This window comes from Macaca thibetana, chromosome 7, assembly GCF_024542745.1.
Source record: "Macaca thibetana thibetana isolate TM-01 chromosome 7, ASM2454274v1, whole genome shotgun sequence".
Taxonomy (NCBI): Eukaryota; Metazoa; Chordata; class Mammalia; order Primates; family Cercopithecidae; genus Macaca; species Macaca thibetana.
In genome coordinates, this window is record NC_065584.1 from 135,391,413 (window position 1) to 135,415,882 (window position 24,470).

A 24,470-nucleotide genomic window follows, 5' to 3' on the forward strand; every position below is an offset into this window, starting at 1 on the left:
TCAGTGTTGTAATCCCAGAAAGACGGGCGGAACGAGGTCAGGAGATACATTGTTCTGGTGTTACAAAAAAAATTAGGTTAAGACTATGATGAAAAGACCTCAGAAGCTGCACTGTGAAAGCAAGGTTGTGACATTTGGAGAAGGTGGTTTGTGTCTGTGGGCTAGCTCCCCACTGACCATCTCACAGATCCACCCACTTATGCTCCCCTGAATCTACTTCCCCTTAGGGTTTGAGGGCAGAACTCTTGCTCTTCATTTTCTTCTTCCCTTCAATCCTGTTATTCTTAACACTGTATTTAACTCCAAGGAATTTTATTTTGAATCACAACTCTAAGATCTGTTGTTTGGAGGGTAGTTTCAATTTATTAATGAACCAGAGAAAACAGCACAAAATGACTGTGAAAGGCCAAGAAAGATGGGTAGGGGTTCATTCTGCCTGATTCTCCTGCGCATATGGAATAAAGCCTCCCTGAGCTCCATGCCCCTTAGATAAGGGAAGGCTGGTCCTGCAGAGGGAGCACAGTGTTTTTCTGTTTCTGTGTTGTGGATGGAAAACTCTCTCTCCCCACCCCCAATGGAAAGTTTCTCTCTGCAGGATCATAAACCTGAACATCTAAGACCTCAAAAAACACCTCTTTTTATTATTATTATCATTTTTTTTTAGAGACAAGAGTCTTGCTTTGTTGCCCAGGCTGGAGTGCAGTGGCATGGTCTCAGCTCACTGCAGCCTCTATCTCCTGGGTTCAAACAATTCTCCTGCCTCAGCCTCCTGAGTAGCTGGGATTACAGGCATGCGCCACCACACCTGGCTACTTTTTGTACTTTTAGTAGAGATAGGGTTTCATCATGTTGGCCAGGCTGGTCTTGAACTCCTGACCTCAGGCAATCTGCCCACCTCAGCCTCCCAAACTGCTGGGATTACAGGTGTGGGCCATCACGCCTGGCCAAAAAGAAGACTCTTGAAACACATTTTTCCAATTTGCAGCTATACTTTTTCACACCTTTGGATTTCACTTTGTCTGAAGCAGTACATTTAGAGACAGATTGCAAACCCAGTCCATTAGATTCTATTGTTCTTTTCTCCTATGCTGCTTTATAGTCTACATCCAGGTTTATCCCCTCATGCTCAGAAGACAAAATATTAAGACCTTAAATTAGAGATTCCAAAAGCATGAACATACATCATCTCATCTGGTCCTCACAACAACCCTGTGAGGCAGGCAGGCATCATGGTTCCAGAATGCAGAGGACACAATCCTAACTGGTTAAGCTGGAAACCAAATCCATGTCCTCTGTCTTCTGGTCTAGTGCTCCTCCCACTCCATGAGATGAACTGCACTCACTGTAATGAACAGAACAGCCTTTCTGCTTGGAATAGATGAAATGTCCTTTGGGCTTGCACACATGTGATTTTAAGTAGAAACCTTGCTGGAGAGCACAGAAGAAAAACACACCTGAGCTCAGTTCAGCATCAGAATCAGCATCGGAGGGATGAACAGGACAGAACATGGACATCTTTGACAAGGGTTTCTGCTTATGTTCTTGATTCTCACCCAGATCATGGTTGAGTGCTGTAACTTTAAAGCAGCAAAGTCCAGGAGGGGGGAAGGCATTTAAAGGACTTTCTCATCTAGCAACTTATTGATTCCTTCACAAATCCTCTTGAGGTTGGGTCTACAGTCTCCATCCAGACTATAAAGGGTAGAGAGGAACTCCACATTGGCAAAGTGGTTAAAGACGTGGTTGATGCGCCCGTGGGTCCTGGGCGTCAGGTGCCGCTGCACCAGTTCATGTACCAGGTCCTTGCACTCATGCAGGAGATTGGAGAGCACATTCCTATCAAAGGTGTATTCCACCTCATAGAAGCTGACAATGGTCATGGCGGTCTGGTTCAGCTTCTTCCGGAACTTCTCCACAATAACAAGCTCCTCTTGGCTAAACTGGTTGTTTCGGTAGAGGATCCCAATTTTGATCGCCACCTTGATTAAGTCTTTCATGATCTTGTGGGCTTCCTTCTTGTTGTGAGTGTGCTCTTTGGTGACTTTGTAGAGCTCATCAAAGATCTCACTGCTGGTGTCATCAATCAACATGTTGGCCACAGTTTTGCTGGCTATTTTGCTCAGAATCTTCTTCTGGGCTTGAAGAGCAAGACTCTTTGAACTAAAAACATCAGGACCTATGGTAAAAAAACATATAAAAGTTTTAGAATTATAAGAACTGTCTATTACTTTTCCACAAGTAAAACACACTAACTTGAACTTATGCTCTCAGAGCAAAAACTCATGTCTTTATATCCCCTAACTCCCTAACTAAACCCCACCCCAGCCTGGTTCCCCCACTTTCCTCTCCATGTGACATGCTTGTTTACCCTTTCAAATCCTCTAAACTGTGCTTATGCTCCTTCCTCTGCTGGAGGTCATCTCCTCTTATCCAGGCCAAATCTTACATTTTTAGACCTACTTCATTCATAAAGCCTTCCTGATTCTATTAGCTCACAGAGAACACTCTACCACTGCTCTCACGCTGGAAACCATTCAGCTTCGCAAACTATACAGCAGCAAATTATTGCTTAATTGCAAGAATGCAGCTCCATTGTCAACCCCATTCCCAGGGCAGACATGGATAGTTGATCATGACAGTCATTTTTGACTGAGTCTCAGAACCCACATATCATTGGGCCTAAGAGGTATTCTTTTGCTTTTGAAAAATTGAAAATTGGATGGGTCTTTCAGTTACTGTTGCCAGGTAGCTGTTGTGCTGTGGTTGTTATTACCTGTGTGCACATCAATTTACACAAAAGTTGTCAGAGATTTGGGAGAAAGTCAAGAGAAATTTTTGTAAGAAATGTTGCCTCCTGAATACTCTTGATGGCATAGAGAGTTGTACTGTGAGAACACACACATCAATAACTCCAAATCAAAGATGCTACAGATGAGTAGTACTCCGAAGGTGAAGCAGCTTAGGAAAACCAGACCCAATTTATTTTGCTGTTATTTTCCACTTTATGAATGAATGAGAACAATATATGTTTAAAAAATCCACAATATTATATGCAAATAAGTCTAAAAATCCTCTTTCAATAAGTATAAATAAAAATTCTAAGTAATAAGAAAGCAATGGTTCATAATTTATAGCGTATTTTTTTTCTTAAGAATGCATAAAATGGCATCTTACAATTGATGGTGTTTTGATTTGATGAAATACTCTACAAGGCCACCAATTAGCTGGAGCTGACATCTGAAATGAAACCCACTAGCCATTCTCACTCTACAGTATGTATGCATATTGTTCTTATCTTCCCAAGGAGATTCAAATTGTCCAAGGACAGAGGCAATGTCTCCCACAGCACCTAGCTCAGTTCTGGGAATAGGGAATGGTGCTGTTGAGTAAAATACCAGAGAAATGCAGAAGAATAAGAAAGTAGTAAAATACAGTGTTCTACTAAGTATTTTAGTAGAACTAAGAAAAACCAATATTCCTTTTGAGAATTGAGGGTCCTTGAGACTCTCAAGAGCTTTTGTCCAGTGCTTTGTGTTCACACAGGAGTGACAGGATACGCAGAGCAGACAGAGCAATGGCCACATGCCTGGCTTCTGTTGTCCTTGTCTGGACCCTGCCTCTCTGCTCCTGGGTCAGCAGAACTAAAGCAGCGAGCACCAGGGGCCTTCCACAGCCCCAGCAAGCTTCTCTTCCAAAGTCTGAGACCACAGAATCTTTAAGCAACTTCACACCCAAGTGACCCTGACATGGCCAGGCTTTTCCCTTCTGCCTTAGTGCTAAGAGGAATAAACACTCATTGTGCAGAACATAAAAGGAATGAACAATCTCTCCTGACTCTTCTTTACTATGAGAAAGCTCCGACTTCCTGACTGATGCTATTCCAGAGTTTGAGGCAAATGATATTCCTGCCCAGTCTCATCATCTACCATGATCACTAGAGCTTTGTGTGAATAGCTTTTGTTCTCTGCAAAATCAAAGTTGCTCTCCAAAGGCAAATATTTACTAGCACTAAGCATATTCAGAAGATTGCACTGTATGCTTTGAAGTCAATTCCACAGATGAAGCTTAAAGACTTTTGAGTAATCGCCCTGTCACTGAAATAAGTATATGCCTCCTCAGGTAACTATTCTAATAGGAATAGTGGAATGTAGACGGATCCATTCTGGAATATAAAAATATGAGTCATGGCTTTGTAGTCACAGCTTCTAAAAACTGCCCAAGAATAAGGTCTTAGACTCTCTGGAATTGCAGCCAACATGCATTTACACAGAAGCAGCAGGTCAACTACATATGCGTCCAGTGGCAGGTTAGTGCCTGGTGACAGGGACTCGTGTCTAAGCCCGACTTTACCCCCAGTGCTTGGCACACTGGCAACACACAGGTGTCGGCTGAGTGAAGGGAGTGCTGGCTCTGTGCCAGGTGCTGTTTAACCCTTTGGGCTGGGTTAAGTGGGCATTTTCCCTAGGCTTTCCTGCTGGCCTGATTCCATACCCTGCTGTTTGTACTGCCAGCATTTTCTGCTCTGGACCAGTTGTCAGAGCTCACATATCCCCATAAGATTTATTTTAAAAATAATTAATTGGCTGGGTGCTGTGGCTCATGCCTGTAATCCCAGCATTTTGGGAGGCTGAGGCAGGTGGATCAGTTGAGGTGAGGAGTTTGAGACCACCCTGGCCAACATGGCTAAACCCCATCTCTACTAAAAATACAAAAATTAGCCAGGCATGATGGCGTGCACCTGTAGCTACTTGGGAGGCTGAAACAGGAGAATTGTTTGAACCCGGGAGGCAGAGGTTGCAGTGAGCTGAGATTGTGCCACTGTACTCTGGCCTGATCAACAGAGCAACACTGTCTCAAAAAAATAATAATAATTAATTCAATTTATCGACATTTATTTTATTTTGTTCTTTGAGATGGGGGCCTCGCTATGGCAGCCTCAAAGCTGGCCTTGAACTCCAGGGCTCAAGCAATCCTCCTGTCTCAGCTTCCCAAGTAGCTGGGACTATAGGAATATGCACTGTGCCTGGCCCCTATAAGAATTTTTAAAAACTGTGTACCTCCTTGAATATTTTAAAACTTGTCAGCAAGCATTTTTCATGTTAAGATTAAATAGGAAAGATATAATTTCTAGGTAAGGTAAATAGTGACATTTTCAAATTAACCTGTTAAATCATTATTTTAAATGTGTCCAATGTAACATAAGTACCGTTGTTATATAATACCCATTATTGTACACTTTAAAAATGACATGAACAAGGTCTTCTTTAAAAATTGGAAATGTTACATTTTTTTTCTCCTTGAAATTGTATCTCTATTCTACTTCACCCACAGCACTTTAACTTCATGTATGTGCTTATGCTTGAAAATATTTATCAATTCATCATAATTCTCTACAACCAAAGGATGCATATGAATTTAAATTTAAATTAAAAGAAGATAGATTCCAGGAACCATAAATCTCTAAGCAAAAATTAAAAATTTTCTTTGGAGCGAGTTATCATTTTAATTATTTTAGGTATAATATAAAATATCAAACTTTGATAACTACTTACCAAACATAAGAAATGAAGTTTTATTGGAAATGCACCTCTAAATAAGATGGGCAGGGGTGAGTTATGGTGCCTTACCAAAAGAGTCATTGGCAATGCGAATTTCACATCAACTCTTTGTTTGCCAGGAGGTTTTATACCCCCAGGGCAAAATGTCCAATTAAGATTTTTTTCTTGGCCACCACACCCTGTAATCCCAGCACTTTGGGAGGCTGAGCTGGGCAGATCGCTTGAGCCTAGGAGTTTGAGACCATCCTGGGCAACATGGCAAAACCCTGTCTCTAGAAAAAATACAAAAATTAGCTGGATGAGGTGCCATGCACCTGTAGTCTCAGCTACTTGAGAGGCTGAGGTGGCAGGATGGCTTGAGCCCAGGAGGTTGAGACTGCAGTGAGCTGTGATCATGCCACTGTACTCCAGCCTGTGTGACAGCGAGACCCTATCTCAATAAAAATAAAATAAAATACAATGAAAAATTAGCCACGCATACACCTGTAGTCTCAGCTACTCAGGAGGCTAAGATAGGAGAATTGCTTGAGCCCAGGAGGTCGAGGCTACAACAGTGGAAGAAAGGGAGATCCACCATGCCTTGACCTTAGGTTTCTTCTTAGGCAGCTGAGTTTGTATATTAGTATGTACAAAGAATATGTATTGAAGTTGCCAAGAGGAATTTGGATCTATAACTGAGTTCCCTCAAAACTCTGTATGTGTAGTGAAATGTCTCTGGATTCTTGCAGTCTGCCCATCTACCATTCTGAATCCTACTCTTCTGCAAGAGCAGCAACTTTCCATGAAATGTTAAGAAGTGTTCCTTGGGAAGAAAAGAAGAATTTCTTGATTACATAAATTTAAAAAACACTGATTAAGCATTCTGTGAGATTTTAAAAATATTTCTTTAATACATTAAGGTGTTCTATCAACTCCCAGAGAGAAGTTGGTGTGGTAGGCAGAATAATGACCCCCAGAGATATCCACATCCTCATCCCTGGATATGCTGCCTTACATGGCAAAAGGGAATTTGCAGACATAATTAAGTTGAGAGTGAAAGAGGGAAGTGGGAGAGCGAGTTAGAGAAAGAGATGCAATGATGAAAAGAGGTTGGGGTGACATGGTGGCTGGCTCTGAAGATGGATGGAGAATCAGAACCAAGGAATGTGTCCTGTAGAAGCTGGAAATGGCCAGGGAGGGGATTGTCCCCTGGAGCCTCCAGAAAAAAAAAAAACAAAATGGAGCCCCTGCCACACCTGGATTTTAGCTCTGTAAAATCCATTTCGGACTTCTGATCTCCAGAAATACAAAATTATAAATTGGTGTCTTAAGCCACTAAATTTGTGGTAATTTGTTACAGCAGCAATAGGAAATGTACTCAGGTGGGTAGAATGAGATGTAGCAGTCTCGATTTTCTTTGATTAGGGAACTATTTTTGCCTCCTGAGTGACCAAATGTCCAGTTTTCCAGCAAGGAGGGCTTTCCCAGGCAGTGGACTTTCATTGCTAAAACTGGAAATGTTCCATATAAATTGGGACAAGTTGGTCATCTATTCCTGAACTACTAGTGATGTATATTTATCATATGAAGAACAGAGAAGTAACAAAGACACAACTTGAGAGTGGAGGAAGATTATACCATTTAAGAAGCTCTTACCTCAGCAGGTGAAGTTGAGTACCTACCCATCTTGCCACATTTACCACCTGCTCTACCTGCTTTTTAATTCCAGAGCCAACTTTTTGTCTCTTTTAGACCAAGGTCCCCTTTGTCCCTTGTCTTCTCTGCAATTATTGAGCATTTACTCTTAGTTTGGCTACGTATCAAATGCTATGAGGAAATCCCGAGAAAAGTATTCAATTGGGTCTTGCTCTGAATATGATCCTGCAGTGAGGCCAGATATAGAAATGAAACAAAATACAGAAACACGTGAAACAGCCCGCATTGGCATGAGTGAGAATAGTTGGAGTAAAGTCCATGGGCTCTGAAGGTGGATTTGCATGTAGGTAGGGACAGCTATGATGTTAGGAAGTGGTTTCTAAAGTCATGGATATAGGCCAGTATTTTTCCCCAAGTCACAAAGTCCCTGGGTGGTTTCCCTGATAAGCTTCCTGCCATCTATTTTGTATAAGAATTTATTATTTACCTGCAAGTAATTTTGGGTACAAAATTCTACAGTGAGGGCTCAGGAGGGTCACCGGGATAGCATCTCTGAAGCTTTAAAGATCAAAAGTGTCGTGCAGAGGAACCCAAATATTATGGACCACTAAAATTACCAGGAAGGCTTTAAGAAAAAGCAACAACCAAGTAGGTTTCCATACTCTACCCCAAATTGTCACAAGCTCCCTAAGTGATTCTGACATGATGAATGTAGGACCCACGATTGATAACACTGTGCTCCAACACGCATCCTACAGAGCACTTGTCCTGTTAGATGCGCCAGGAAAGAAAGTCTTGAGGTCAGTTAAATGAGTTTGTAGATGACAATATATCATGGTTTGCTTTTGATGGTTCACCATACCAGGTAGCTTATTAAGGCTTTGAGAAGTCCTACAGTAAAGATACCTGCATAGTTTTGTTTAATCCACCACTTCTCAAACTTACTGGAAATATATATATGCATATGAATATATATATATATGTCATAAGTCATATATATGACATATATATATCACATTCTCTGGTAAACATTATAGGAAATAGTGGGATAGGATTGAGAGAAATAAAATCAAGACACTGGTCAACAGAACACTTTCACAACTCTCAGAGATTAATGGGGAAGGTGGGGAGATACCATTGTTTCCAGCATGCATACATAATGTTACAAGTGATTTAAGGGAGAGAGAGGGCACTGAGGGAGCAGTCCCATTTGGAAGATTTTTTGCACATGGAAATCTTGGCCTTGCTTTCAACCATCCTTCTGCCTCAGCCTTCTGCACAGGGTGCCTATTGGTGACCCACCAAGGAGGAACACTGCAGGCTGAGAGAAATAGCATGAGCTAAGCTTTGGGAGTCAAGGTCACGGGTGTGCTTGGGATATTTGGGAAACAGGCCTAACTAGTGGACCATGTTTATCAATGGGGAAACACTAAAAGATGGACGATAGGTCTTGGTAAAAACTTCTCTTTCTGTATACAAGCCCTAGGAGAGCTCTTCTGGCCAAGGATAATTCTTTTAACCATGTTTGAACAAAAGTTCCCATTTTCTAGGCATGAAAGGTAATGGATTGTTTATAGTACCTCAGAATCTCTGAGAATGGATATAAAAATGTGATCATGTAGCGATAGCAAATTCATCCTGGTAGAAAGACAGGGGGCCTCCTTAAACCAAGATTGATAGAAGAGCTCAATCAAAGATAATATGAAGGCTCTGAGAATAAGGACCCTTCAATCATTTACAAGAAAGGAAACACACCAGGACTATGTTGGGAGAATGGGGTGACAATGGCAGTGAGCTAGTTTGGAGAGAGAAAGCAAAAGATAATTTAAGGGGGGAACTTCACTGCATGGAAAAGTGCTGGGGCCAGTCTGAGCTGCTGCTTTTATAAATGATGTTCAGCTGGAATACAAGTGATGTTTCCATGTTTCTAGAAATACTAAGCTCTCCCAGATGGTGAAATGCCAAGCTAATGGTGATAAACAACAGGAAGATCTTTACCAAGCTGGGTGAGTGGGTAGAAGAGCTTCAGCATGGTAAGAACAAGGTAATAAATTTTGGGAAAAATAAAGTAAATGATAGTTATAAAAGATGACAGGCTCTGAGCTCTGAGCTACAGCCCAGCATCACTCCAGGATGTGGGAGTGGACAGGGTGAGGGGACAGCTATTCTCCCTTCTTTTTCACAGGACTTGGAAACTTCTCTAAGGAGTGTGTGGAAAACTTGAATGTAAGTGTGGATAGCTGTGTCAAAATTATAAAATGCGAAATTATTTGTAATAGCCAGTACAGATCAGAATTACTTCTTTTCTCTAAATAGCTTAAGATAATGGCAGGGAAGAGAATTAGCTAAAAATGTTAAGCAGAGGTTAAGAGTGAAGATGGTTCCCAGAAGAAAACAATCTGGAGTGCTTAATGGGCATCATCTGTCAAGGCAGGGGACCCAGAGGACAGGGAAGGTGGGAGGAAAGGCCCAAGGGAAGGGATAAGAGCCCTAGGCGGAGGGACATTCCTGGTAGTCCAAGTTTCTGGCACTCAATCTCTTACACTTAATTGTTAGGGGAAAAAAAAAACAAAAAATGAAGGAACTTCAAGCAAGCCTCCTTGAGATGGAGCAGGCTCACAAACTACTTTGAACTGTCTTTTCTTTTTTTTGAGACAGATTCTTGCTCTGTCGCCCAGGCTGGAGGGCAGTGACACAATCTCGGCTCACTGCAACCTCCGCCTCCTGGATTCAAGCGATTCTCCTGATTCAGCGCCCTGAGTAGCTGGGACTACAGTGGCACACCACCATGCCTGGCTAATTTTTGTATTTTTAGTAGAGATGGGGTTTCACCATGTTGGCCAGGCTGGTCTACGAACTCCCGACCTCGTGATCCACCTGCCTTGGCCTCCCAAAGTGCTGGAATTACAGCTGTGAGCCACAGCGTCTGGCCTGAATTTGAACTTTCATGATGAGCAACCATCCTTCTGCTCGGTTTATGCAGCCAGAAAAGCTGACTGAACCTGTCACGTCCCTCATGCTCCATCTTTCACTACTGATAAGTGGCCAGGAGCAAATGGGGAGAGTGATGGCCTTGCTGCCCCTTCCCATCTCCTTTTCTGTTCTGTGGGTGAATGATGAGGAAGGTGTTTGCGGTAGGGGTGAGGCGTGGTGGTCTGCAGGATGGGATATCCTTGATGATGATAAAACGCCTCCTCAAGAAGACACTGCCTCTGCTTTAGGTTTTGGTTGTCCCTAAGAAGCTGTGGGGGCAGGACCATTAACGACCTTTAACTAGTGTTTTGAAATGTGAACCTAACACAGTTGTGGTTTCCAGAGAGACTCACTGAGTTGTTGCATCTCCAGCAGATTCAAACTAGAAAACATTTTTCCATCCCTTGTATAAAACTGTTGTTTGTATATTCCTAGAATTTTAAAGAAAGAACATGGAGATGTAGGAGGTAGAATGAAATGAAAGTCTTGAGGGATGGTGGGGCCTTTGAGTCAGAGATAAGCAAAAAAAAAAAAAAAAAAAAAAAAAAAAAAAACCTTGATCCTCCCCTCTCCCATGTAGAAATAATCAAAGCTTAGAAGCTCATGAAAAGTGCCTTTGATTGGTCTAATTCCTTTCATACGTGAGTGAGGATGGTAGTTTTGAGGCTTACAAAAGGCATTTGGGAACACTTTAAAAGGCACCCATGGTGAAACTTAGATGACTTAGAAGGGTTAGGGAATGGATTTTTCAGACTCAGGGTTAACTTCACAGTATATTCTTGAAGACTTCTTGGGTCTGGTCCTTTCCCGACCCTCCAAAGGAGCCACCTGCCTTGAAGACAGATACCCTGAGCTTACCCCTGCTTCTGGGAAGACCTGAGGTCTCCCAAATTTCCACCACCTGCCACAGGAAGCAGGCAGTTTGGGGGACTCATGGGGGACAACATGACTGAAAGGGTAGCAGCCTCCACTAGGCACCATTGGTGGGCTGCACAAAATGGAACTCTTAGAACCTCTATTTCGGTTTCCTTTTCTGTAATGAGATAAATTAAGCTTTACCAATATTTAATACACAGAGAGATTTGGGCCCCACTGTTGTGTGGCATTCTGAGGGATGAGGGAAAGATCCCCCACGTGGGGTGGGGAGAGGTGTTTAGTTTATGCCTCACTTGTTTGTTCTCTTTTAGTAGTTTTAATTTATTTCAGCATATGTTTATGTGTGCTTGGTTAAACAGACTCACTGATTATATTATTTCATTCTAACTAAACTAGCCCTTGCAAAATAGCCCAGTGATTTCAAAGGATGCCTGAAAGAAACAAAACTGAGGACTGAAGATGAGCCGCTAATCATACAGACACATGTGAACAGCAGGAAAACGCAGAGTGGACAATTATCCTTCCTCTTGGCAAGAGCTTTTCCATAGCCCCACTTTAAGGGAAAAGTAATGTCTAATCAGATCTGACAACAAGTGGGCCATTGACATTTCAAAAATTTCTATAGGACAACTTGAAGAATGGATTTCAAACACTTTTACTTGCCTTGAGATATTTCCCGAAGGCAGTAGGAAGCCATGGCAATTAGAAAGATAGTTAAACACCTCGTGTTTAAAGATAGTTAAATGCCTCATGTTTCTGATCTTTAGCTTGTCCTCTGGGTGACAGGGAGAGAGCACAGTAAGGAACAGCATGAGTGATTGCTGGGGTTCAGGGATGAGTCAAGGATTACGATGAGTGTTTCTTCTAGCTTGAGAGACAGGTAGGGTGAAGGGATATAGAGGTGCCACCAACTGAAATGGACATCTTGGAGGAGGAGCCAGCCTGTAGGGAAGATGAATTCATCCCTGAGTTCCTGGTACCTGTGGGGCATCTGGGTGGAGATGGTGACACCAGCCTGTCTAGCAGGACACTTCAAACCTCACCTGTCCCACCCTAGTCTTCTCATTTTCCCCTGCAAACCCTATCCCTTTCCAGTAAGGAAGAGATGATGAAAAGACCCATCTTCCTGAAATAATTAGCCCACTAGAGATCTTGAGGGATAATGGGCTCTTCCTTCAAAATGCAAACATGTCCATTTAGCTGGTTAAAGTGGGTTCTCTATTCACTTCAGTCAGAGCCACACTGTATCTCTCTTGGGAGTCTCTCTCCCCTTTGTTGTCCACCATCAAACTACCCCTCCTCTTTTTTTTTTTGCAAGACAGAGTCTTGCTCTGTCACCCAGGCTGGAGTGCAGTGGCATGATCTCAGCTCACTGCAACCTCTGCCTCCCGAGTTCAAGCAATTCTCCTGCCTCAGCCTCCCAAGTAAGCTGCGATCACAGGTGCACGCTACCATGCCTGGCTAATTTTTGTATTTTTAGTAGAGATGGGGTTTCACCAGGTTGGCCAGGCTGATCTTGAACTCCTGACCTCATGATCTGCCCCCTCCTCCCGCCTCAGCCTCCCAAAGTGCTGGGATTTCAGGGGTGAGCCACTGCACCTGGCCTACCTCTCCTCTTTCATCAAGAGAATGAATTATTTAATAATTAGGGTAGGGAGGGAGAGGCAGCCTTGGGTGCAGTAGGACAGGGGCAGAGGTTGGAAGGATGAAGGACTGAATTACCGGAGACAACCAAACACAGAACAGGGGTGCTGGTTCACCAGTCTTCACCCTCTCTGTCATGTGACCAGCTTTCCTGACTCCAGCTCTGGCTTAGGTGCCCCTGAGATCCTGCCTTTGGCTGGGGCCTGCTAACAGGCACAGAGCTTTGGCTTTGCAGTTGGTAGCTGCTCAGTCCCAGAGATTCATTCATCCAAAGGCCAGGAATGGGGATTTGTGTGTTTTGGGGGCACCAAACACGACAAAATTTCCCAACTCTTTTGGACATTTTAAGGGTGCTGAATAAGAACATACAAAAGCAATGGCAGTCAAAACAGGATACAATTTCAGATTGCTTCAATGCCTTACATTGAATAATTACACTTGAAAAGCAGCATTTAATTGTCTTCAAGATGAAGACCTTTCCCCTGCCCTTATTCCTGGGCCTTGAAGAGAACAGAGATTGGCAGGGGGAGCTGTAAAGCCTTTTAGTTCATTATCTCAGCTTGTTTTAGAACTTCCAATCCATCACCCATCAGCACTGAGCAATCTGTAGCTCAATTAATGATAATGTCAGAGATAAGGACAACTGCTGAGTACAGACTATGCACATGAGTTGGTATATACCGTATATTTGATCCTCACAATTCCTCAACAGAGGGACTGTGAGTTCCATTTTATAGATGAGGAAACTGAGGCACAGTCAATTTAAGTAATTCACTGCCAGCTAAGTGGCTAGTAAGTAGCAAAGCTGCAGTTGGGCCCAAGTTCACCAGACACCAAAGCCTTCCTGCATCTGCCTTTGAAAAACTCCCCTTGGCTCCCTAATGACTGCGATTTCTCACTTATTTGAAATATTGAAGGCCTCAATTTAAATCTCCACCTACCTAGGGGAGTTATATTTCATCACTTTTTTAAATACAAAAGGGACAGTCTCATGTGATAGAACATATTCATTAAGACTTGAAGATAGATGTAGCTTTCATTTTTAGAGGGAATTCTATATATTTCAACAGTTACATATTGATTTTATAGCCAGCTCTGAAAAGTGAATGAGTGTTTAATAATTTTACTTACCAGAGCTAACTGAAGCAGATACTTGTGAAGCCAGTGGGGGGGGGGGGGGTGAATCATCTCCAAATCAACAGGTTAATTTTGGAGATCTGAGAGGTATTTTTGGCTCACTGTGGAAAAGTAACCATCACTAAAAACAACATCTACTTACATGATTTCTTTAAACACAGCTTATTCATTCCCCCAGTCCCTTGCATCTAACAAAAAACTAGTGTCTCTCTGAATGGTAGATCATATTCAGACATAATAATAATAAAGTGCTCACTCTTTCATGTACTTTATGCAGTTAAGCTATCATATTCTTGGAACAACTGTATGAAGTAGGCACTAATGTCAGCAATAGCAATGGATGCAGCATTTTACATCAAGGAAACCAAGGCAAATAAGAGATTAAGTAGCTTGCCTGAATCTACCATTTAGAAAGTAGTAGAGCTGGATTGGGCAGACTCTGCCCCACAGTCTGCCTGAGTTCAGTGCTTCAGCCTGCCACACTGAGCTGCAATGCATGGGGTGACAAACATCAATTAGTTTAAATGTTTTGTGAATTATTGCCCACTTTAAGATGGAGACTGAGCAGTTTTTTTCCGTCACAAGAATTTTCTAAAAACCACCAAGCGTTTCAAACATATATATATAATAGATAAAAATGCCTAATACATAAAAACATATACATAAACATAAACAAAATAGAAGATAATTTAAGAAACACTGTGTGGCTACCATCCAGATGGAACAATTCTTAATATTTTAGATATTAAGCATTTCAAACATACGGACAAAATAGAACATAATTTAACAAACATTTTGTGGTCACCACTCAGGTGGAAAAAGTCTTAATATTTTACCCTCAAAGACAGGGAGAGGTAAAGCCCTATTTGCTTTCAACTCCCTCTCTTCTGCTTCTAGCTCCCAGATAAAACTGCACTACCAGAAGTCGTATTTTTGTTTCATCCTTCCACGTTTTTATGCTTTTGTCTCATTTCATAAGTATGCATGCATCAACATCATGTTTAAGCTTCACACAGAAGGTGTCATACTACACAGATCCTTCTACAACTCTCTATTCCACATCCTGTTTTCAAGATTTATCTTGTTTAGTCATTTAGTTGCTTATATAAATATATATCTTCAAGTTTCCTCCTCATGGACATTTAAGTTCTTTCCATTTTCTGCAAGCAAAAAAGTGTCTCCTTGTGTGCACACACACCACAGTCTCCTGGGGTCTACACCTAGAACTTGATTGCCAAGTCCTGCAGCAGTAAAGGCTGCCAATGGCTCTCCAGAGAGACTGCACTCATTTTCACGCCCAGCAGCAGTGTCTGAGTTCCTGTGGTTGCACTTCCTCATAAGCACTTCAAATCACCCAAGTTTTTAATTTTTGCCAATCTGATAGGTATAAAATGGTATCTTGTTTTAATATGCATGTTTGTGATTGCTGGTGAGATTCAATATATTTGTGTTTATTGGGCATTAAGGTTTTTCTCTTCTGCAAATTGCTTGTTCATATAATTTACTCATTTTTTTCAGTTGAATTATATATCTTTTTCTTTTTTTGTATATTTTGTTGATGATTCTAAGCCTCTGTTGATCACAGGGGTGGCAACTATCTCCTCCCAGTCTGTAGCATTACATTTTAACTTTATTATCATGTCTTTAGTGATATAGAAAGCTAAACTTTTTTTTTTTTTTTGAGACGGAGTTTCACTTTTGTTGTCCAGGCTGGAGTGCAATGGCACGGTCTTGGCTCACCACAACCTCTGCCTCCCGGGTTCAAGCGATTCTCTTGCTGCAGCTTCCTGAGTAGCTGGGATTACAGGCATGTGCCACCACATTCGGCTAAGTTTGTATTTTTAGTAGAGACAGGGTTTCTCCACGTTGGTCAGGCTGATCTCGAACTCCCAATCTCAGGTGATCCGCCTCCTTTCAGCCTCCCAAAGTGTTCGGATTACAGGCGTGAGCCCTTGCGCCTGGCCAGAAATCTAAATTTTTAATAGTCTAATTTATCAATCTTTTCCTTGATGGTTGGTGGTTTCTGTATCTCATTTTAAAAATTCTTCTCTTGCCATGAGGTGATAAAAGATAATCATATATTTTCCAGAGGTTTAAAGGTTTTGTTTTTCACATTTAGGTCTTTAATCAATCTGAAAATTATCTGTACATATTGCATGAGGTTGGGAATCTTTTTCTCCCCACAATTTATTCTATTTATTGAATAGTTCATCCTTCTGCTACCTATCTGGTATGCCCCTTCTTTTCATATCAGGTTTCTATATTGCATAGATCTGTTTTTGAGTTTTTTACTCTGTTCCATTGGTCTGTTTCAGTACAAAAACCAAGTTTTCTTAATATAACTCATAAGTCATGATAGATCAAAGGGAAGTGCCCCCCTCACCCTCACTTTATTCTGCTTAGAAACTGTCTTGATTATTCTTGCCTTTATTCTTCCACAGGAATTTTAGGATCATATGATCAAATGCCATGAGCACTCTATGCTAATCTGAAGTAAACTGGTATCTTTTTTTTTTTTGAGATGGAGTTTTGCTCTTGTTGCCCAGGCTGGAGTGCAATGGCGTGATCTTGGCTCACCGCAACCTTCACCTCCTGGGTTCAAGTGATTCTTCTGCCTCAGCCTCCTGAGTCACTGGGATTACAGGCATGCGCCACCATGGCTGGCTAATTTTGTATTTTTAGTAGAGATGGGGTTGGCTGGTCTCAAACTCCCGACTTCAGGTGATCTGCCTGCCTTGGCCTCCCAAAGTGCTGGGATTACAGGCGTGAGCCACTGCGCCCAGCCTAAACTGGTATCTTTATGATACTGAATCTTCCTCTCCATTAACATGACATGTCTCTCCATTTAATCATATCTCCTTCTGTGTCCCTCAATTATGTTTACAGTCCCCTCCATAAAGCTCTTGCATATCTTTCATTAGATTTACTTCTAGCTACCTTATAGTTTTGGTTGCTGCTGTTACTTTTTTTCTATTACAGTTTCTAAATGGTTATTAATGATGCATAGGAACCCAACTGATCCCTGTATACTTATCTCCAATTGAGACATTTTGCTGAGCTCTGTTATGAGTTCTAATATATTTTATATAGCATCTCTTGGACTTTTTAATATAGACAACATTGCCTCCACAAAATGATTGTTTTCTTTGACCCACTATTTCTTTTCCCTGCTTAATAACACCGGTAGAAACATCCAGCACAGTGTTGAATAGCATTACATGACATCCCGGTCTTGTTCCTAACTTTAACAGGACTGTCTCTAAAATTTCCCTGAGTATGCAATGTTTGCTGTGGGTTTTGACGGATACCCCTTATCAAGTTATCTTCCTTTTATTCCTATTTTGCATTGTTTGCTTTTAAGTAGAAATGTATCCAATTTTAGCAAACACTTTGTATCCACTGAGATGATCATATAATTTATCTCTTCTAATACGTAAATTTAACCAATTATTCAAAGACTTTTTGATTTAAATCATCATTATTCCCAGGATAAGCCCTACTTGGTCATGATGCATATGCATTTACCATACTGATGAATTCTATTAGTAAATATTGCATTTTGCAACTATGCTCAAAAGTAAGATTGGTCTACAACGTTTTCATAGTACTATCTTTGTCAAATTTTGATGCCAGAGAAGACTGGTCCCATAAAACGGATTGAGTAGCTTTCCTTCTTTTTCTATGTCTGAGAGTGTTTATGTAAGGTGGCGATTAACTGTTTTTTGACAGTTTTAGTAAAACTCGCCTGCATTTCACTCAACATTCTGAGGGTATCTTTCCATGACAACAAATGTACTGTATCATTGTTTTTTGACAATAGCACATGCCACCATTTTCTCTACTGGTCCCCTCTTGGTAGGTTTCAAACTGCTTCCAGTTTTTGCTATGAAATATCTGCAGAAAGTAACAACCTAGCAGCAGGCTGCCTGTTGGGGAAAAGGGTGCCTATTGGCACATGGTAAGATTCCCTTCTAATGCTCCTTCCTAAGTAACAAAGTGGCAGGAAACACTGAAGAGGAGTTCCATGAACAGACCTCTGGCTCTGCCCACCAGATCCCATCTCTCCTACCAGATGCCTGCTTGCCCAATTCAAAGCCAAAAGGAGGCTCAACTCTTCACAAAAACGGTTTTGCCCTAACCCAACTGGCTGAAATAGTCAAAATGACAGCCAAAGAGTACCAGAAATCAAGCCGGTTTTCCCTGAGGGTGCTGCCCTGACTGCCAACCATGCCCTGACTCTCTTGTGCCATAGCTGAAACCAGTGGACCCTCGCCCAGGTTGCAGAAGCACAGCTGACAGGTTGTTTGTTGCAGCTGAAGGTCCCCTCCCACCATGAGCCCCTGGCCAACCCTTATGTCCCTCTTGTTGGGGAGGCTAGCCCTCACACCCAGCTCGGAGGTAGCTCTGTTCCTGTGCTGCACTGCGACTGGCCCTCCACTTTCCGCATCTGGTGCTGAGTTCTTAGGGACTGATGCTCAGAAGACCTGTGAATCCCCATAAGCAGGTCAGTGCCTACTATGTAGAAGTTGCTCAGTATATGTCTTGTAGATATGTCTCAGTAAATGAATGACTGAATGAATGATTTTAGCATGTTTGTTCTTATTCTTTAAGGCTCAGATTCTATCAGTTCAGGACCCACACCTGGAAGGAGGTGCACATTCACAACGTGCAGGTGGAACTGAATTTACTCAAATGCCTTCTGAACTGAGCACAAGGTCCACCCTTTGCCTTTCATATGGAGCTACCTGCTTGGCCCACTTGGGTTCTGCCTGTCTTTGCCCCAACAACAGCAGCATTGCCTGGGGGCCAGATGGATCACCCACAATGCTCTCAGTGTTCAGTTCCAGCAGTAAACCCTCTCTCCACGACAGCAGCACCCCTCCTTCCTGCCACCCCCGGAGCCTCCCCATTTACACCCCTTCACACTCATGAGCTCTTTTAATATACTCAGGAGCTGTCGGGCATTGGAATAGCACAGTCCACGTTCTGTCTCTCTGGGTAATCCTCTCTCTCCGCTGGCAGCTCCCAAACTTTCTCCACCACGGCAGGCACCCAAGAACTCAGGCTCAGAACACCAGACTGCTAACAAGGACACCAGTAGGATGCCACATTCAGAGCCATGGGAGCATGCCAACACGGTAGTATGTGAAATTAGTAAACAGCCTAATGCAATAAAAATGTCAGTCTTTGGAATGCTGTAATTTTTGGAGTATGGATGCAGAACCTAAAATGTGCAAAACAGTAAAATGGAAGAAACTCCAGTCTATCTTGGAAAAAAGAAACAAAACATGGCCTGTGGCAGTGGGTATTTAAACCTAAAGGACTGAGGCTACTGGAAGGTGCTCTAATTAATTAATGTAGTAACATGTAAACCCTCAGCTTAGTGAGCTTAACAACAACCAGACAAACTGTTAGCTGTACTTGAGAGGTCGGAACACATGAGGGAGAAGAAACCAGAAGGTACTTCTGGATGGGAGATGATTTGGCAGACAGCATTACGTAAGGCTTCCTCAATGTTCTACTTGATTTTTTTTCAGTGAAATATGAATCCTGAACAATGACATTTTTGGCTTTCAGTCAATCTGAATGCGGAACAGCAGGAAAGGGACATGTAATATATTGCTTATAAGCTCCCTTACATATATTCTGTAGTAAAACTGGTTTTGTTTATGGATTTAAGACATGTCAAGCCACATTTTTAATGTCATGGTCAATATCTGGCCTGTGGAATGTCTGGCTGGTGTCATGGTCAATATCTGGCCTGTGGAATGACAGTGTTGAGGGATGTTGTTAGCAGATGGGAGGTGGGATGACACTCGCAAGATCTCCTGAGGTTGGGCTCCTAAGCTCTGCTGGGACCGCTACTGTGATGGAACCACTCTGAGTCCAGGGGGAATCCCATTCACATGACATAACGGGAGGGGCCAACTAGCTGTGGAGGTTTAACTTCCTGGAAGCTTCTCAGAAATGTGACTTTCTCTCAGGCTTCCTTTCTAAATTAAACTCTAAGGCCACAAATCGCTCAGAATACAATTTTTTCTACTTCTTTATACTTCATGGTAATATAAAATAGTACCACCAAAAGGTTTCACTGTTTTCCAATCAAATCACCAGGTGTGGTCACTCAAAGATGCTGAGAATGGCTGTCTCGCACAATCAAGATGCCAGGGTATATCCATGGAGTAGCTAGCTCCCCGGATACAGGGAAAACTAGAGAGCCCAGCCCTGGTCCTGACTTTTGCCACTGAGCCAGCAGCAGGAAGTGGAAGAGAGAGCCCAGCCTCCAGCCCTGCCCTGTCCCTGCCCCTGCCCCACCCCAGCGCACTCACTGTGTGCCATGCGCCCATCTCTTTACCTGTTGGTTGCTGGGTCTGTTAAATGAGAAAGCAGACTAGAAGATTCTGCTAATTTGCTTTCTTTTCTCAATTTAATAGTAACCCCTTAAGTATGAGAAATTGAATTTTTGTCATCATCTGGGCACGCATCAGATGTGCGCTGATGCCTGTGGAGGGTCCTCCGCGTTCCTCCTCTCCCGCGCTGGATTCCTGCCGCCCCTCCCCCGCTCCCCTCCCCCCGGTTCTGCTCCCGCCATTCTTCATAAATGGAATTCTCCTGCTTCTTTTTCACTCTGTAACACCTGGGGCATCGACACGGGAGCCTCCAGCTTTCCTCATCTGTGGCTTCCCTCCAAAATGCTGCTCCCTCCCCTGTTTTCCTGGGGCTCTTGACTCCTCCATTAGCCCTCAGCCTCCTGTCAGCTCTTGGCCTGTGGTCGCCACAGAGCGTGCGGTCAGCAGGCGTCATGCTGGTTCTCCCTAAGACCTCTTCCTGTGTTGGCCTCAGCGCCCACAGACCAAACCACAGACTGCCAGGACCCCCAGGCCCCTGGCCCCGACAGGCTGCCCTGTTTTGACGTAGCTGTGGGTGGGACTCGTGTCCAAAACCTCAAGGCCAGCTCTTCCCGCTGGTCCCACATCCCAACTGCCCTGGCCTGTCTCCCCAGCCTCTCATCCCGTTTTGCTCAGCGCAACTCCTCCCTAAGCCAAGCACGCCCTGCTGCCCACCCAGCTCCCATCTTCTGCAAGGGGGGCTAGTCAAGGAACCCACACCCGGCTTCAATTGTTTGTTCCCTGGCAGTTCCGAGAGAGGAGACCTTTGATAGAGACAGGAGATAGCCAAGGGGTCCCTGGCAAAACACCCCCTTCAAGCTTAAAACGGCCTGAAAGCTGAAAGACCCGACGGCCAGTCCCGGATGAAACCCGCAACCCTGAGAGAGAACAGCCCGCCTGCCCGCCCTTCCCCGCCAGCTTATCGCTGAATAACGCGCACATGCGCACTGGGGGAACGGGGGGCGGAGCATCGGGATTTCGCGCCTTGGGCAGGGGGAGGAGCTTGGGCTCTTCAGCTCGAGAGTGCTGGCCTGGAATTCAGTCTGAGGTGGAAGCCTGTTAGCAGGACCTCTTATTTTTTAACCTGAGAGCTTTCTTTTAATACATTCTGCTCCCCTCACCTTTCAAAGTGTCTACGGGCCTCATCTTTCCTGGTCATGTGACGAGAACCCGGTTTTAGATGAACTAAGGAGCAAAAACTTCTGCATCACCTTAACTGTTGTGTTCACCGTGGCGTCCCTGACGTGTGCTAGGAACTCAATAACATACATTTAAACCTCAAAAAATAAATAGTGATTGGGCAGCCCTGGAAGAGGCCTGAGGAAGGAATGGTCACGGCAGGACAGAGGCGCTGTGGTTTTGTTCCTCCCTGGCTTTCACCACAGACTCAATGGTAACCGCTCTCACCAAGGTCACCAGATGGTCTTGTAATTGGCCCTGAGGGGTGTTTGGAAACATGGGAGGGCATTTTTGGTTGTCACACATATAAGTAGGGGTTCTAAAGGCTGTTTCTGGGGGCAGATATGCTAACTACTTGTAATCCTGGAACGCCGAGGGCAGCCCTGATACACACGGCCTACCTGGCCGCCAGCAGCAGGGGACCCTCTCTTGGTCTCGCTTTCCTAACCCCACCTCTCCTGGCCCTCCTCAGCCTCCTCCAGGCCTCCTCCTCCTCTGTCAATGCCTCATGTCTGGGTGTCCTCCCGAGCTCACTCAGGGTCCTCTTCTCTTGCTAGACACTCCCCAAGTGTGAGATGCCACCCCTGTCCCATGGACTGACTCCTGCCCCATATGTTCCCCGGTCCGGGGGACTCTCCCATCCATAACTGCTTGCCCGATCTCTCCACCTGGATTCCCACAAATCCCTCCCCCTCCACATTCAATATTTCTCTCAGCTCCTTTCTCCAACCCTCCTGAAGTCTTCTCCTTGTATTATATGTGACTCTGCCACCGGCCTGTGTCCGGACAAGAACCTGGGGACCATCCTTGCCTTATTTCTCTCCCTCACCTCTCATATCTAACGAGGCCTCCAACTGTCTATTCAGCTTCTGTGATGTCTTTAAATGCACCTGCCTTCCTCTGCCTCTCTCTTGCTACCTCAGTACAGACCCTTATGGTTTCTTCCCCGAATGTTCGTCTGTCTCCTTGCTCATCTCTCTACCCCAGCTACTGTTCTATTTTCCACACCAGGCTGACAGCAGGCTTTGATGCTGCGGCTGCTCCTCTAGAAAGGGCCTCAAGGGGATTCCCATAAACTTCAAGACAGAGCCCAGACAACTCTTTAGCATGGCACACCAGGCCACTGAACTGACATCTGTCTTCTCTTCACCCTCTACAAAAACCCTAAGCTTCTGGCTCCAGGCCACAGGCAGGTCTCACCTGCACCAGGCCTGGGTCACCTTGCACCTTTGCATTTTCTGTCCCTGTGCTGGGACACTGACCTCTTACTCTCTTCCCAGTCCAATTCCTGCTTAGTTTCCAGGGCTCCATTTGAATGACTTCTGACTTCTAGGCAATTTCTTTTTGCAATCACCTACCCTGTCACTTATCAATCATCCACTAGCTGGATGAGGAATTTTATCACCCACTGGTCTGTGAACTCCTTGAAGGCAGGGACCAAAGCTTATTTATCTGGGCAACTGTAGCCAGGGACTGAAACAGAGAATATTCATTGCTTGAATGTATGGCTCTCACTCTTGACATTTTATTGAAATGCATTCACGCTCATGTCAGGAGCAATAATGATAATGAGAGCTGGCATGTCCTCCAACCAGGGGCCTGAGACACTCCCACCTGGGCATGGTTGCCACATCACTCACCAGGTTGCTCTGTCACTCCTTTTCTTTTTATTTAAAAAAGTTATTTTCAAAGTAATACAGGGTACAATTATTTAAAAAGTCAAGTCAGACTGAGCATGGTGGCTCATGCGTATAATCTCAGCACTTTGGAGGTCAACGTGGGAGGTTAACTTGAGGCTAGGAGTTCGAGGCTGCAGTGAGCTATGATCGTGCCACTGTACTCCAGCCTGGGTGACAGAGCAAGACCCTGTCTCAAAATAAATAAATAAAAATAAAAAAATAAAGAAAGAAAAAAAGAAAAGTCATTCTACGAGGGAGGCTTATAACAAAATGTAGCATCCCCAGCACACCTCTGATGCTAGCTCCTTACAGACAAAACACTTTAAACTATTTTAGCTGTTTCTCTATATTTAAGTTACATGTGTACACTGTTAATTCTTGATTTTATTTGCTTTTAACTTTCTACTATAGAAGGTGAAAACTTAGCTTTCTTTCCCATTCATTTCTCCTTCCACCTTCCAATTTGCTTCTCTTTCAACATTTGGTTAAATCAAACTTCAGTGATGACATTACTATGATTTAGCTATCATTCATAGCCAAGTCATGTAGTGTCCTATGACTTCCATGCCAGCATTTCCTTTCTTATTCATCTTGTTTTCCCAGGAGTTAAACACTACTTTTTAATCTCCTGGTTAGTTTTTTATCTGTCTAGTGCCAATTCACTCCTAAAGTTCCTAGCAGAATAGAAAGTTCTTCTCAACAGGTTCAAACACATCAACTAATCAACTGTTCCCATTTTTTTTTTTTTCTTGAAAACATCTCTGGCAGCCCTCTGTCCCCCAACTCAACTCTGGGCATGTTTTTCTCTATGCCTGACACAGGCAGTCAACGTGGGTCCTCCCTTCGTTCTTTACCCCTTCTCTCTTGTGTCCATCTCCTGTTTCTTGGATCTCACGACTCCTTTTTCTTAATTTAGTCCTCGGTTCAGTGGAGCACTTGGTCCAGCACAGGTATCAGCATACTGCCTTAAAGAGCCAGAGAGTAAAGGAGAAAAAGGCAAAATAGAGAATATTGTGTAGGTACTTAAATAACCATGTAAGGTATAAATAACCATGTAAGATGTACTTAAAAACGTAAACACAAAAACAGGTGACAGGCCAGATTTGGCCTGGGGGCCTCAGTTGGCTGCCTCCTGAGTAAGCAGCTATCTCAGGAAGAGGACATGATAAAGTCATTTTTGGGGATCTAACATTTCATACAATGACTTTATTCCAACCACACGTTTGATGGATGGTTTACCTTGGTCCAGAGCTCTATGTTGGAAATCATTTGCCTTGAGAATTCAAAGGCAGGGCATCACTGTTGTCTAAAGTTCAGCTATTTAGAAAACTAGTATACATTGGTAAGGGCCTGTTTTTTTCTCTCTGGAAGCTTTTAAGATTTTTGCTTCGTGACTCGAC

The 24,470-nt window shown here is 43.4% G+C and overlaps 1 protein-coding gene across 1 annotated transcript in view; it reads right to left on the reverse strand.

Annotated features, from left to right (window-relative positions):
• Positions 1 to 343: 343 nt before the first annotated feature.
• Positions 344 to 24,470, reverse strand: part of TNFAIP8L3 (TNF alpha induced protein 8 like 3) — a 257,866-nt gene continuing 233,739 nt past the window's right edge. Inside the window, exon 3 of the mRNA XM_050797960.1 lies at positions 344 to 2,176. Within this exon, the coding sequence (XP_050653917.1) occupies positions 1,614 to 2,176 (563 nt within the window). The 3' untranslated portion in view covers positions 344 to 1,613. The remainder of the gene's footprint in view (positions 2,177 to 24,470) is intronic.